Source organism: Rhamphochromis sp. 'chilingali' (assembly GCF_963969265.1).
Source record: "Rhamphochromis sp. 'chilingali' genome assembly, chromosome: 16".
Lineage (NCBI taxonomy): Eukaryota > Metazoa > Chordata > Actinopteri > Cichliformes > Cichlidae > Rhamphochromis > Rhamphochromis sp. 'chilingali'.
Window position 1 is genome coordinate 29,312,988 of NC_137943.1, and position 14,306 is coordinate 29,327,293.

Consider the following 14,306-nt stretch of genomic DNA (forward strand, 5'->3'; position numbering starts at 1 on the left):
TTGATACATGTTCCTTATTATACAGAAGCTGGAATGATAATAAATGTCAGTTACTGCATTTTTTTTTAAATTACTCCCTTATAGTTTCTTTTTTTTTTTTCAGAACAAGTAACAAAAGAATGAAGTCTTTCATGGGAAAATAAAGGAGAAGGGAGATACAAAAATATTTGTTTAAAAAAAAAAAAAAAAAAAAAAAAAAAATGGTAAAGGGAGGGGGATTATCCTTTAGAGAAAACTAAAAGTTACTAAGGCCATCTGGTAGAAACCAGACGCCAAAAATCATACAAAAGCAGCATTAATTAAAAAAAGAAAAAATTATAATATATAGTGCTTAGATAAGTCAGAAGCAGCAAAGTCTTCTGGGAAAGTCTTCATCCCCATTGTTTTGTTACTTGTCTCAGGAATAACATATGTATGGAAGAGCTTTGTGGAGACTGATTTACCCACTGACAAACTGATGCCTACAAACAAACAAAAGCCCCTTTCAGACATTTCAATTAATCTGACGGCATCTGAACGTGTTGGCGTCTCAGTGACATTCACTGGCCACTTTAGCTCGTCTGATTGCGTTAAGTCATGTCAACGAATGAGCTCGCACTAGATCGCATCTGTTAGCGATTCCCCTGCGTCTCTGAGCTGCGTTACACAACAATAACATTTCATCTTTGATTTAGATTTGAAACTAGACTAAAACATTTATCTATGATGTATTTTAGCTGCTCCTGATTCAGAAAAGCCCTCGGCTTGTGTGCAAGGGGCAGGTGGGTACAGCACAGTCAGCAGCACCCACAGATCTTGGTCAAAGAAACATTCAGAAGCGCTGGCTGCACCTCACACAATACTAATCACCACAAATGTAATAAGTTCTTGGTACGCGTGGCAACCACAGCAGCCCCCCCGGATGTGTGTGAGTGAATTCTGAACGACAGTGCCGTCAATTTAAGAGACTGATTGAGCCGAATGCTTCACATCACGTCTGAAAAGGGCTAAATACACATCTACTGCCCTGCGCCTGAATCTTTAACAAACACACGTCTGCGTGGATTTAAACAGACACATGGGAACACCCAACAAAAACGGGTGAGCCCCCGGCCATGTTCACAACATCCAAAAAGGAAGGAGAAAAAAAAAAAAAAAAATAGTGGGGACTTCTTTTTTGTATAAATCTACCTAAACACTTACTACAGCACAGGGAACTGATGAAGGATACAGTGTATTTAAAAAAAAAAAAAAATTTAATGAATGTGGGGGGGAAAACCTCTGTAAACACGGCACAATAAATAGATCAAACAGCAGGTTCCGCACCATGCATGTGATGACATACATTTTTCTGTGGTATAACTTTCACACCCCATACTCGCACCAGTTGCAGTTTGTCGTTTTCTCTTTTTAATTTTAATTTTGAATTTTTTTTTAATATCGAGTGCAAAACATCACAAATGAACAATTCTGTATTCAAGTAATGTTATATACAAGAAGGGTGGGGAGAGGGGTATTACAAATATGCAGTACTGTACATATAATTGCCATATTAAGAATTTACAGAGATCTCCTATTAACAGTAACAAATGGGGGGGAATTGTACGAGACGAGCATTGCAATTAAGTCCCAAACTGTTGCTATGGAAACCCAGCCTTGCCGTGCTCAGTCCGCCACCACTTGCATTCATGACTAACGAATGATGCATAGCACCTTAAAAAAAACCAAAAAACACAAAAACAAAAAAAAGAAAACAATGGAGTCACGTTTCCTCAGAGCGGTGTATGAGAGGCTACGTAACCTCCATGGCCACTGTGTTGTCCGTTAGACTGTTCAGTGCTGGCTTGTCTTGTTCATGATTCTCCCTGAGGGCAAAAATGGAAACTGTTAGCACAGACAGGCTAGCATAAACCTGTTACTTCAGTTGTCTTAAAATTAAGCACAACAGGCCTGATTTAAGGCCAAACAATATCTTTACTCATGTTTCTACAAACTATAAAAAACAACAGATAAAATCTAAATGTGCTACATTTCTAAATAAAAGCCCAGAAGTAAGTGTTTTATAGCGATTAGACACGTTATTCTTGAGTAAGATGTAGGTGACAGGTGCCGCCAAAGACATTTTCAGGTTGGATCTATAAGGTAAACATTGACAGGGAAGTAATGTCCTGAGCTCAGATTGGATGCGTACTGAGATGTTTATGACTATGTTTTTTTATCTTAACTACGCACATCCATAAATTTTGTGACAACATCTTGCACAGCTGCTCTCACATTGGTTTTGGACAGATTTTCATCAGACACATGAAAAGATGGCACAGGTAGCAAACCTTTTAGCAAGCAGTCCTATGCTTCATATACAAAAGTAAAGTCTCTTCTTTTTTGGTCTAACATGTCATCCCTGGAATATATCTCAAGCAGACAAACCGTTTGTCACAGAGCAGAATGACTAGACAATGTGAAAGCTGGACAGCTAAACTACAAACTGAGCTCACAAGAACATGTAAACTTTGAGAGCTGCCAACTCTGCTGGTAACTCAGTAGGTTCATAACATACACATTCAAGAGTGTTCCATGTTGGACATGGCTGCTTTGAGTAAAAGGTAATAAATTAAAAGGATTAATGTTGACGTTTTCCTGTGTGCTATTCAGCTAGGTACGGCCTTCTGTTTGGAACATCACTTCACCCCTCGAGTGTTTTCAGTTTTCCTTACCTGGGCACTATGTCCAGCGGCGAGGCCGAGGCTGTAGTGACCTTGGGTTTCTGACAGTTGGCGGCTGCTGCGTGGGCGAGCTTTAAGGCGGATGTAGACATGGTGGTGCTCAGTGTCCGGGATGTGGGGATGCGCTTGGTGGCGGGAACACTCAGCCGTAGGTTGTTGTTGTTATTTCCCAGCAGGACCTGAGTGGTGGTGTTAGTGGTAGTTGTGTTGGCAGGGTGAGTGGTGCCATTGTTGTTACTGGTAGCAGATGTGGAGCTGGTGGTGGTGGTACAGGGGTGGAGCGAAGCAGGTGTCGTTGTAGCAGTGGGAGGAGCCGGGGTGGCAGGGGACGGGGACGCTGTGCTCGAGAGGTGCAAGCCCTTGTAGACACCTGAAGTGGGTGGAGTGGGATGGGGGTGGTGTTGGAATAAACAGGATTTGGAGAAGAAGTTTTAATTATCACCTGATTTTTTTTAATTTTTTTTTTTAAACCTGCTCCTGTTCTGAATTTGAAGCACTGAATTTGCACAGCAATTTGAAGTTGAGTACACAAAGTTTCAAAGCAGCTTTTTCCCTCCCTTCAAAGTGTGAATCATAATCCTTAAAAAATGAGGTACTGTAGATGTGCACACAGGTTTCAAAGCCTAACTTAACAGAAACTTTAATTTAAAAAACTTTGACAAGGAAAAGTTTTTAATCTGCTGCGTGGCAGAAGAAAATGTACAAGCAGGAGGGTTTTTTTTCCCCTTTTCACCAAATCAATATTCAAAGAAAAAGTCACTGATTATCAGACTTCAGGTTGCAGGAGTTTGATCTGTGAAGGACACCTTGGTGCCCCGCTTCCATCTCCAGATTAATGAAAATCTAAATTCCCTTTTGTCACTTTTCTTGGTTATCTAGCAAACACTCCTCCGTGAAGCGGCATCAGTCGTTGGGGTGCTGCTGGTGCAGGTTTTGTTGAACTTTCATTGTGCTGCCATCTGCTCTTTTGTGTTGATGAGTATTGAGGGCGTTAGTACTAGGATTACTTTTGTCCCTTTGTTTGCTTTGTCTTGACTTCACTGTCACTGTACTTTAACAATTTGGTAAAGTGGACTTTTCATTTTAATAGTGCTGTTGTAAAATAAATGAAAAAAATTAATCAATTTGGTTTTAATTTCAACATATAACTAGAATTAGAATCAATAAGTAAACAATTTTGGGATCATCAATACCAATATACCTTTGTTAAATTCGACAATAGTGATTACAACATGAGCCTTCAAAGCTAAGAGGCTATTGGTCAAACCAGTGGTTGTGTGGGAAGCCGTTATACCTGAGGGGGAGAGGACGCCATTGACTCCTGGTCCTAGCTCCTCCTTGGTTTTCAGAGCCAGCAGTTGGTCGGCGGTCACGAGGGCCGAGGCGGCAAACTGAGCACTGGCCTGGTCCAATGTATTTGCCAGGGTCTGCTAGGAGACCAAGAGTAACAAGTTTACATGATTTGAAGATTACGGGGGGGATCAATCAAAAAGTATATATTATATAAATATATAAATTCAGATCACTGTCTGCTGCTGTACAGTTGATCTGCACGCTGACCTGTGTGCTGTTGGCAGTGGTGGCGCTGTTGGCTTGCTGTTGCTGGACTTGCTCCAGCTGCTGTTTGTGCATCAGGGACAGCTGCTCCTGATGCTGCTGGTACTGTTCAACTGTGAAAGCTGAGAGAAACAAAAACAGTGTTACAAATTCCCAATCATAAAACAGACAGATCTTTTGACACAAAGAATATTTGAGCTAAGTGGTGGCAGGTTGGCATTAAACCTTAAACCCAGGTCAAGATACCCACCACATGATGCATACGGAGCCTTTCAGATACACTGGCCATGACACATTGTGCCTAATGTATTGCCACCAACTTTCTATCTTCCCAAGAAGATAGAAAGTTGAAAACAAATATTTGACCAACTTTCTATCTTCTTGGGAAGATAGAAAGTTGGTCAAATATTTGTTTTCAACTGCTTTTGGATGAATAAAAACCATATTTGGGAAAGAAAAGTAAGCTGCTCCAACAGTCTGAATCAAACAGCAACACACAGACAACAACTCTGTCAACTCACACCCACTCAATATGCCTCGTTTGATAAGTCAGCAGGGAAGCAAACAACAGTGAGTACAACAAAGGCCAAAGACTTCAGTCACGAAGGAGCATCTTCAGTCTTGGATTTTACTGTTATGCTGCAGACCTTACTGCAAACTGTGCTCATGAATAAATGAATGACCGAACCAGAAACCAATTCACTATGAACAAAGCAAAACCACTACATGGTTTCCTGAATTATTTTTAACACTTTTTGGGCACCAGTGAGTTTTTAGTGATGCAATGCATTCTAATGAAAGGTCAGACCAATGTTTGGTAATGAGTACCATCCATTTACTCTCCAGGTGGCTTTTGTACTACAATAAAACATTCCAGCTTTGATTCTTTCAGTTTTGAGTATATGTGGTAGGAAAAGAAATCGCTTTGGCCATATTCAGGTAAACTTAGGGTACTCCAGAAAATATATTCTCAGATTTCCTGCCTGAAAACTGAGGTTTACTACAAAGCAAGATTATACAGTTAACAAGTTTAGAGACGGAGTTCTTAATGTCACAGGTGGCTGTCTCAACCAGGCTAAATCCCTACAGAAACAAAAGTATCAGTTGAGCCATATGTCATGAACGCCAGCAAATAAAGCCCTGCCAGGCACAACAGCATAAAATGTGCACCCAATAAATGCATGAATGCGTTTTCATACTTGGTCCTAATTAGCTGCCAAGCCCATTTGCATTGGATCAAATTAGTCTATTTATAGGATGTTATTAGTGGCAAAACTCAAGTCAGTATTTAATCTGAAGTGATATCCATATCTACGGCTACAGGACAGCTGATTAATAGATTTAAACTGATTAAGTTAGATATTAATGGCATCAATAGGATTGGCATTGCAAATTAAATACACCAGGGGAAATCATTCCGTTTTAAGGTGAAGAGTAAAATATGCCTCTAAGCAAACGTGCAGTTTCTGAAATAGAAAGCCTGAGTCAATGTCAAACTCCTTCATGAAACCAGTCATATCTGACATTTTAGGTGTTGTAGAGCCAAAGAAAACCTGAACATGTTTTTGTGGATATTTCATCCACCCTAGTATTTGAATCAAAGTTTTTTAGCTGTAGATAACATGGCCATAAGTTCTTCTTCATTAGTGTTTGAACTGAAAAGTTCTCATCTCATGTTTTAAAGGCATTATGTGCATCAGTGCATTATTGATGTATCCATTCCCTGTGTGCTTTTCACTTCTCAGTTTCATAAGATCCACAATCTGCGTACATCTCCAAGTCACAGCTCGTCCTGTGGCATTACCTCCATCTGGAGCACGTGTCATTTTTATTTCTTGAACTCCAACACCGTGTAATTTAATCAAAAATCAACTACTTAAACAACAAGTGCAGCTGTCACATTTGCTCATACACAATACATATTAGTAGAGTTTCTTGAAAGATCCATGTTAATTATATCAGTCTTTCAGATTCTCACTGAACCTTTTCTGGAAAAATCAATAAGCAGCTTGTTTTTTCATGCACATCAAAACAAGTTGCAGCAATATTAAGACACCCGCCGCCTGACTGCCCTCACAGTAAAACCACCGGGGACCTGTGGCATTTCGTCTCTTCGTCAAATCCATGCATGTCATGAATTCATTTATGAAATCCTGCTTTAACTGACACCTTAAGGAATGAAAGGTAGATTGTATTCATACAGTGTTACCCCCAGAGCAACAGCTGTTCTAAATAAACAAAAAAATAAAATATATAGAAATTCTTGCTATTTTAGCACAGCCACAAAACAAGGAATTCTGATGAAAATCTAGGAAATTAAAAGCTGCAAACATTCGATTAAAAATCAACCACACTTGGACATGTGTCCTGAACAAGCCAGCTGGCGACTCACTTTGTCACCGTTACTTTTTCAAACTCTCCAAGCGAACGGCATCCATGACTGTCATACCACTGAAAGTGCTCTTACTTTAAATGTTTAGTCATTAGTAACGAGAACCTTCCTGCTGGCCTACTCCCAACTCCATTGCTTTGGATTGCAAATTGGAAGACAGTCTTTGTTCCGCTCTCAACTTGAGGACCATGCTATCCTGAAAATGCAATAGGATGAGAGCTAGTTCAAGCACTGACATGCCAAAACTACTGAGGACTACCATTTAGTTTGTGCAGACCTTATTAAGTCTGGCTTTGCTTCCTTTTCGCCCTGACATATACCTAGCCCAGCCCTGACAGCAAAACCCGCCACAATAAATAAAAATATGGGAGAAAAATTGCATCCTGAGCTCGAGCAGCTGAGAGTTTTATACAAGTGGAATTCTTGAAACCACAGAGGGATTAAAAGGACATGTCACCTTTGCTTTACTTTCCAGACCGAGAGCCATCTTTATACTGCCTGATGAAAAACTGCTAATTACAAACAAACCACTATATAGCTAACAATATCTAACACTAACTAGCTGGTATCTTACCGTCTCCATGGGTATAAGTTATGAAACCAACACAGCCCAAAGAGAACACAACAGTGTCTGTCTACAGTCAGATAAGCCACCTACCAGCAACGGGTGTGGGTGCAGGGACAACCCTCCCTGGACGTTGGGAGCCAAAGGGTTGCCCTCCGGTGGTGGAGGCCGAGAGTGGGCGCTTCAGGCTTCGGCTCAGCCTCCTGAATAGAGGGTGGGCATTGTCCAGCTCATGTAGTGGTAGTGTCCGTGGTCTAAAGTGCCTCCATCGGCACGACTTTATATTCAACAGTATCTGACTGAGGTCCGTGGAAGTGGGGGAGGATGGGGAAAGAGAGGAACTGAAGGAGGAACTTCTTTCCGAGGTATTTGTTTCTGAGGTACTGGCAAACTTGTCGGTGGCCGGTGCGCGTGAAGTAGTTGCAGGAGTAGGAGAAGGAGGAGGAGGAGATTGAGGAACAGGCAGGTCAAGCATGTCTGGATCCAGTCCATGGAAAATGTTGTCAAAGTCTGTGTATGCTCTGTCCAGCAACACCCTGAGAGAAAAAGAGGGAGAAAAGGGTTTAACAACTAAAAGTGATAAGTTTAGCTGATTTTGCTTTGTAGATATCTACACAGATGAGACAGACGAGCACAGAATGTAAAGCTGGATTCAAATGCCAGCACTTTGCAGTAAGTGAACTCACCTGCCGCCTCGTCCCACGCGCCGTCGAGCCATGCCCAGGCATCGTCGTGGCATGGTGACTGTGGTGAGACTGTAGCGAAAGCGAGCTTCTGCCAAACCACCCTCCCATTGTCCACACCACGGCCAGCTACCCACCCGATCTTGACGAGCCTACAAAGACAGACAGGACACTTAAGTTCACCTTTTCCACTCATTCTTGCAGGTCTCTGGGTTCAATACATCTGACCTGTGCAGTTTAGAATCAATCTGCAATCTCATCAATGAACTACATGCCCCAATGTATTGACTTCAGTACTGGATAGCATTGTTCAAGTTATGTTTACAACATAGTAAGGGTTTCCTTAAACATGTAATACTAATTTTCATTATTCCTTACAGACAACTAAGGTATTCTAAGGAACAAAAGGTAATGTTCCTTACAGCATAGTACTGGCAGCCTGCCTTCCTGCGAAAGGCATAGGCACCATCTGGGTCGTTCTCCTCCTCTGCTTCTGATGAGCCTGAGTGCAGCTGTGGATGAGAGATGTCAGAGGTCAGCGTAAGGTCAGCTGAAGAGCAGAAGTTATAGTACTGAAGCCAGAAGCCTTTGTTAATTATTATTATTTTTTTTTTTTTTTTAAATAAAACATGGTTTGGCAATTTTGAGAAGATTGTTGAATACAAAGGGCAGAGTTTAGCAGCGGTAGTGGAGACAAGAAGAGGCCGTAGTGCACAGCCAAGTGGCTGCACAGACAAGAGGGAACAGTTTCCAGTATGTGTTGTACTTCATAATTAAGCAACAGAAGACAGATGTCTTTTTACACTATTCAAAAAAACCCCAAAACAAAACAAAAAAACAAATCAATTTTCTGAGAGTGGAGGATTATTTCTGTAGTCTCATTTTGCCCCAAACTCAATAGATTGGGGCAAAATGTAACATCTTTTCACAGAGTACTTCCTCAAACTTTAAAATGAAAAACAAATGGAAAAAATAAAGGTGGAGGAGAACGAGGTCATCTAGTACAAAGCAAGGAACCGACTTGGAGTTTGACTTTCTCTGTCACAGCATGTCTGCGAGTGCAGACGTGTATGATGAGGGCCCAGGCGGCAGCACACCTCCACTCCCTCAGGAGGCCTACACAGTAGCCAAAGGGCAAGCAAAAAGACAAAACTGGCTGCAAACTGTCACACACTACCCAAAATGGACCAGGTGAGAGACACTGATCTGGAAACAGAGGGAACTGCAGGCAGCCAATGAGAATCCTTTCGAGTTTTATTCCCTAAGGACTTCTGTTTTTTAAATTAAAGCCCAGATTCACTCAAGCTGAACTGAGTACTGAAACAGCTTTTATGCAGGTTTACCCTGATATTTTTTCCTCCCCTTTCAATGATTATAAAATGAGTCTGGCTGTGCCTATGACAGCAGCAATAGGCTCCAGCCCCCAGTGACCCTGCAGGTTCTACAGTGAAGCAATTGCCTGGCAGTGATTCAAATCTTTCAGTTTTGAGTTTAGATCCTAAAAATAATTTTCAAGTATATAAATCTTTGATTTAAATCATAGCCCTCTTTAGCATCCTTTGGGTTCTGTACCTACACAACTCCCTATCGATTTTTTCTATTAAGCACCAAACAATATGCAGCCAGAAAAACATTTTCTGGTATCTGATCAGTTTTCAGGTAGAGGAAGAAAAAGAAAAAAAAGAAAAAAAAGAAAATAAAAGCTTAATACAGACAGGTGCCCCCCCCCCAATTCTTCCTGCTGTGTAAAAACCTTACCTGTTCTTTTGGCTTTGTAGCTAATGAACCTTATCGCAGCATAACAGCTGCTGCCACTTTGTAAAAAAAAAAAAAAAATAATAATAATACTATTTCAAAACCATGCAAACTGGAAATAACCCAGTGGCACCATGCAAAAAGTCAAACTACAGGGAAAAAAAATGTTGTGTAAAGAATTCCTCTGAGGAAAAAGTCCCAAGCTTGATCTGCGTAACATGCTTGGCTTTACATGAATGAACGCATTTGCTTAAGCGTGCAGGTACCTGGGAAAAGGGCTCATCATCCGAGCTGGGGAAGTCGTACTGGTTTAGGTCCTTGGCGTTGAAGACAACCGGACCTGTATGGTGGGGTGTGCCTGATGATGGTGGCAGCACCTTCGGCTTCTTCTCATACTTCCTTTTCTGCCGGGGAACTTCTGTCTTCTCAGGCTACAAGAGGGAGAGCGGCCAAACTTAATGACACTGCAGAGGCACTTTAAAGTACACCTTTAGAGACCGCAGCCCAAGGGCAGCCTTTTATCTTGCGCAGTGTTCCTCTTAAAAGACTCATTATATTAACTTTTCATACCACCATTTTCATTTTCCTTCTTGGTTGCATTTTAAGCAGGTCAGTGGTTTAAAAACACGACTTGCAACAATGCCACTGACCCTTCAATTCTGGATATAAGCAACTTTAACTAATTCATCAGATGTTTTTTTTCCCCCTTTGTCTTTTTTGTAAGACAAATTTTTTCCTACGGGCTCACCTTGGACTTGTAGTCCTTGAGGTCCATATGGTCCTGGTGTCGGTACTGGTTGGTGAGTGGGACCAGGGGGATGATTTGTGGTCTCACCAGTGCCCTTTCAGCCAGAACTTCTGCCATAACCTCACCACCAAAGTCTGACATGACATTTCTGGATGAAAAGGAGAGGATAACTCCATAAATCTAAAGGTGAGGCATTTCAAAGTCGTTTAATTTGGCACAAGTCCACAAAAAAAAAAAAAAAAAAAAAAAAAGTAGTAACAAGTGAATAAGAATCTGCTATCAAGGTGCTTTAACTTATGTAGCAACGTCCTGTGGGTGCAACTTCGAGACTGGCTTACCTCTTCTCAAAAATCTCCAGTGTGAGGTGCAGTAGCTCTCGCTTGCTCTTCTCCCTCCTCTTGATCATTTCCAGGATTGTGACGGCTCGGCTGAGATCTCTGCGAAGCTTCAGCATCTTCTCGTACGAGGCCTCGTCGTTTTTACGGTTCTAAGATGTGAAGCAAAATTTACAATAAACAGGGATAAGAAATAAAAACAATCCCCAAAAGCAACACTGATTGTATAGGACTGCAGAAATGCAGAACTAAAAATTAGCAACAGTAATTGAGAGCACCAACCTTCCTAGTTTGCATCTTCTCAGTGCGTCGTCGGAAGGCCACGTAAGGGTCACTGGTGCTTGAGCCGTCCCGTTTCTCCTGCTTGACGGTGGGGATGAGGGAGTTGGCTTTGCTGTTTTTCCTCTTGCGGCTCCAGTAGTCAAAGACCTCTTTAATGAGCTCATCATCCTCTTTCAGCAGCAGTTTGGCCTCAGGAAGACTCACAGCCTGCGAGGGCAACAAAGGAGATAAATACAATCACGTTAGAGAGCAGTGAGGGTGACAAATCTGACACTGCCTGCCATCAGTGGCTTCAAGTCAGTGTTAGTAACTAATGCAGTCTTAAAAAGTTCTTTAATCGGTGAATCTCACTTTGGAACAAACCTGATGAATTTGTCTGCAAAACATTTTTTACACTTCTAACCTGCTGTCCACTGCCTTTCTCCAGCCGGTCAATCATTTCCTCAAACTGCAGGTAGCTGATCTCCATCTTCTTTTTCAGCTTGTTGACAAAGGCCTCATCATCTGAGTCCAGGTCGTAATCCGGCTGCTCTGTGTCCAAGCTGAAAGCTGCATGAGGGAGGCAACAAATAAATAAATACGTTTATTTTTATTTAACTACAAGGAACGATACAAAGCATTTAGATTGTTTCTGGACAAGTTCACACAAGCTTGCTTTGGTCTCACTAAAACATACAGACAAGATGCAGGTAACATGGACTCATTCCACTCATTTGGTTCAGCATCTGTTTGGATTCCAAACAATTCTTACTGTTTATTCTAATGCTGAAAAAAAAGAGTTTTGTACAGGGGAATATAACCAATTATTATTATGGCCCAAGCAGCAACAAAACACCTGCTGCATAAAATATATAATCCAAAATTAAAGCGTTAACGAGAATAAATGAGTGTTCAGCAGCTGTTGGACATGAAGGCTGGGGATGCACTGGATGATTATCAGGCTTAATTACACCAGATTTGCCATTTCAGACAACTGGAAGGAAGGGCTGTCTGGAGACCGAGTGGAACCAATGAACAGTAAAGATTATCTGGGTGTTTGTTGTAGAGTGTTGACACAGTGCGTTACGCCTACTGCTCCCTTTTCCCACCTCAAATTTTTAGGCCAATCTGTTATATGCCATTTAAACATCAGTATCACCGAAGCAGTTTCCATTCAGAAAGCACTACGAGGATGCAACCCTAAAGCCATGTGACATCTGAACCGCCCTGATGTACAGGATGCAGGCATCAACCAATGACCTTAAGTAACCATAAACATTGCTTTTGTCCAAAATGTGCGTTTATGACAGTAAACCATTTTTAATCCGAGGCGGCCATAAAACTGCTTCAAAAACCTGCATCGAAGCAACGCCCTGACCAATTGAGAGCCAAAGCAGAAAGATACCCGTGTACCACTTAAAGTGGACATGAAACACTGCATGTATAAAGTCTAAGTTACACCATGGATCCCTGCTCCTAAAAACAGACACTGATTTAACATTGTCTGTAAAGCTTTTAAGAAATGCTTAAAGGTTTTTAAACATGTTAAGCACAATCTTGTGCCATTACAGAACAGCAGAAAGTGGTTCTTCCTTGTTTGGCTAGCTGCATTGAAACATGGAAGTCTGTTTATTGTTAGCCTGTTTGAGTCACCAGACAGACACACACACACGAAAAGTAACTTCCCAGGTAAGTATGTAGCAATTCAAACATCATCTTACCAGGGATGTTACTGGAAAAACGATTATTGATGTTACTGGTAAGCCTTGAAGTGGTCTGGACTGAATCCTTTAGCAGGCTAAGCCACATGGTTGACACTAGGGCTGCCACAAACGATTATTTTGATAGTCGACTAGTCACCGATTATTTTTGCGATTAGTCGACTAATCAGATCATCATCCATTAGACATAAAACTACAGCTTATTGCACCAGCAGCATCTGCTCTTATATAACTATCATTAGCTTACAGCTTTAAGTGTTTAAGGTCTGTGCTAACTAAAAATAAAGACAAGATGATAGTTTATTAAATTTTAATGAAATTTGCAGATTGTTTCGGTGAAGTTTAATAAACTCCTTGCTATCTAAAATATAACAGGACACTGGAGTAAATTCTGGAGCATCTCACACTTCTGATAATCAGCTGTCTGCTTGACGTTTATTCAGCTGTGTAAAAACTATAACTTTAATCTCAGACAAACTGATTTACTCAGGAACAAATAAAATACTAAAAAAAAAAAAAGCCAAACAATAACATTTTAAGTTATCTAAGTGACTCATATATATTTAACCTGAGTAGCGAAAGACAGCGGTGGGTTTGAAAACGATTTGCGGGGAGTCCGGTGTTCTCACGGCGCTAGTGAGCCTAGCCCCCGGCTCGCTAACGAGCTAGTGGGTAACAGACGTCTCCGAAAACGTCGGAGCGCTTTTGAAAATATGTGGTGTCCTGATAAACTGAGCAGATATTTGAGGTTTACACAGCTACATTCTCGCCTGAAAATATGTTAAACGTTTATTTTGTGACCCAGAAAGAATAATAAGAGTAACATTCACACTAACTAGCTGCCGCCATTGTTGGAAACTGCGCTGGGCCGCGCTATGAATTCTGGGACACAGCTGCTTCTTCTTCTTCTTCTTCTTCGGGGTTTAACGGTAGCTGACATCCTTGTACATGCAATGCTGCCATCTTCTGTTTCAGTCCGTTATTACACTCTTAAATCCTGCCACTTATTCCTGCGTCTTTTGTGATCGTACAAAGTTTCAAACGACGCGTCGACTATTAAATCAGTCGTCGACGATTTTGATAGTCGACGTAATCGTGACTAGTCGACAAATCGTGGCAGCCCTAGTTGACACCCTAGCTTGATCTTACTGATCTAATTCTGGGCTCTCAGGAGGGCCACAAATGCACCACAGCTTCACAAAGAAAATGAATACAAAAAAAGTCATTTTGAGTTCATTAACAACAGAATCTGAAGCGAATTTTTTGCATTCTTGTAGTTTGTTTAAAGCCAAGGAGTCTCATCTCAGACGTTCAAATAACCACATTTATTTTGCCTGAGACCTCACAGCCAGCAGCATTTATGCAGGCGCATCCGCCAAAATCAAATTAAAACATCTATGCTAACTGAACTTATACCTGCAGAACAAAATGTGTAGATCAAAGTATTTGCAGTTTCAGCTTTAAAATGAAACCCTCACTTCAGATTTAATTACACCAATTCACTTTCATCTTGAGATGCCAATTAAGCACAATAGATGGGCTAGATGGTTATTGAAGAGTAAAAAGGCAAATTCACTTTCACCAGCC

General features: G+C 41.2%; 1 protein-coding gene across 3 annotated transcripts in view; it reads right to left on the reverse strand.

Moving 5' to 3' along the window:
• The window catches only part of LOC308412577 (enhancer of polycomb homolog 1-like), a 36,050-nt gene continuing 21,744 nt past the window's right edge, over positions 1-14,306 (reverse strand). For 2 of the 3 annotated variants that reach the window (XM_080907037.1, XM_080907035.1), the window contains 12 exons: positions 11,423-11,568; positions 11,020-11,226; positions 10,741-10,889; positions 10,403-10,550; positions 9,921-10,085; positions 8,322-8,411; positions 7,903-8,051; positions 7,310-7,752; positions 4,263-4,381; positions 3,997-4,132; positions 2,694-3,072; positions 1-1,844 (listed from right to left, as the gene is read on the reverse strand). In XM_080907037.1, the coding sequence (XP_080763163.1) occupies positions 1,772-1,844; positions 2,694-3,072; positions 3,997-4,132; positions 4,263-4,381; positions 7,310-7,752; positions 7,903-8,051; positions 8,322-8,411; positions 9,921-10,085; positions 10,403-10,550; positions 10,741-10,889; positions 11,020-11,226; positions 11,423-11,568 (2,204 nt within the window). In that variant the 3' untranslated portion in view covers positions 1-1,771. The remainder of the gene's footprint in view (positions 1,845-2,693; positions 3,073-3,996; positions 4,133-4,262; positions 4,382-7,309; positions 7,753-7,902; positions 8,052-8,321; positions 8,412-9,920; positions 10,086-10,402; positions 10,551-10,740; positions 10,890-11,019; positions 11,227-11,422; positions 11,569-14,306) is intronic. The other variant, XM_080907036.1, reaches the window with a different exon arrangement.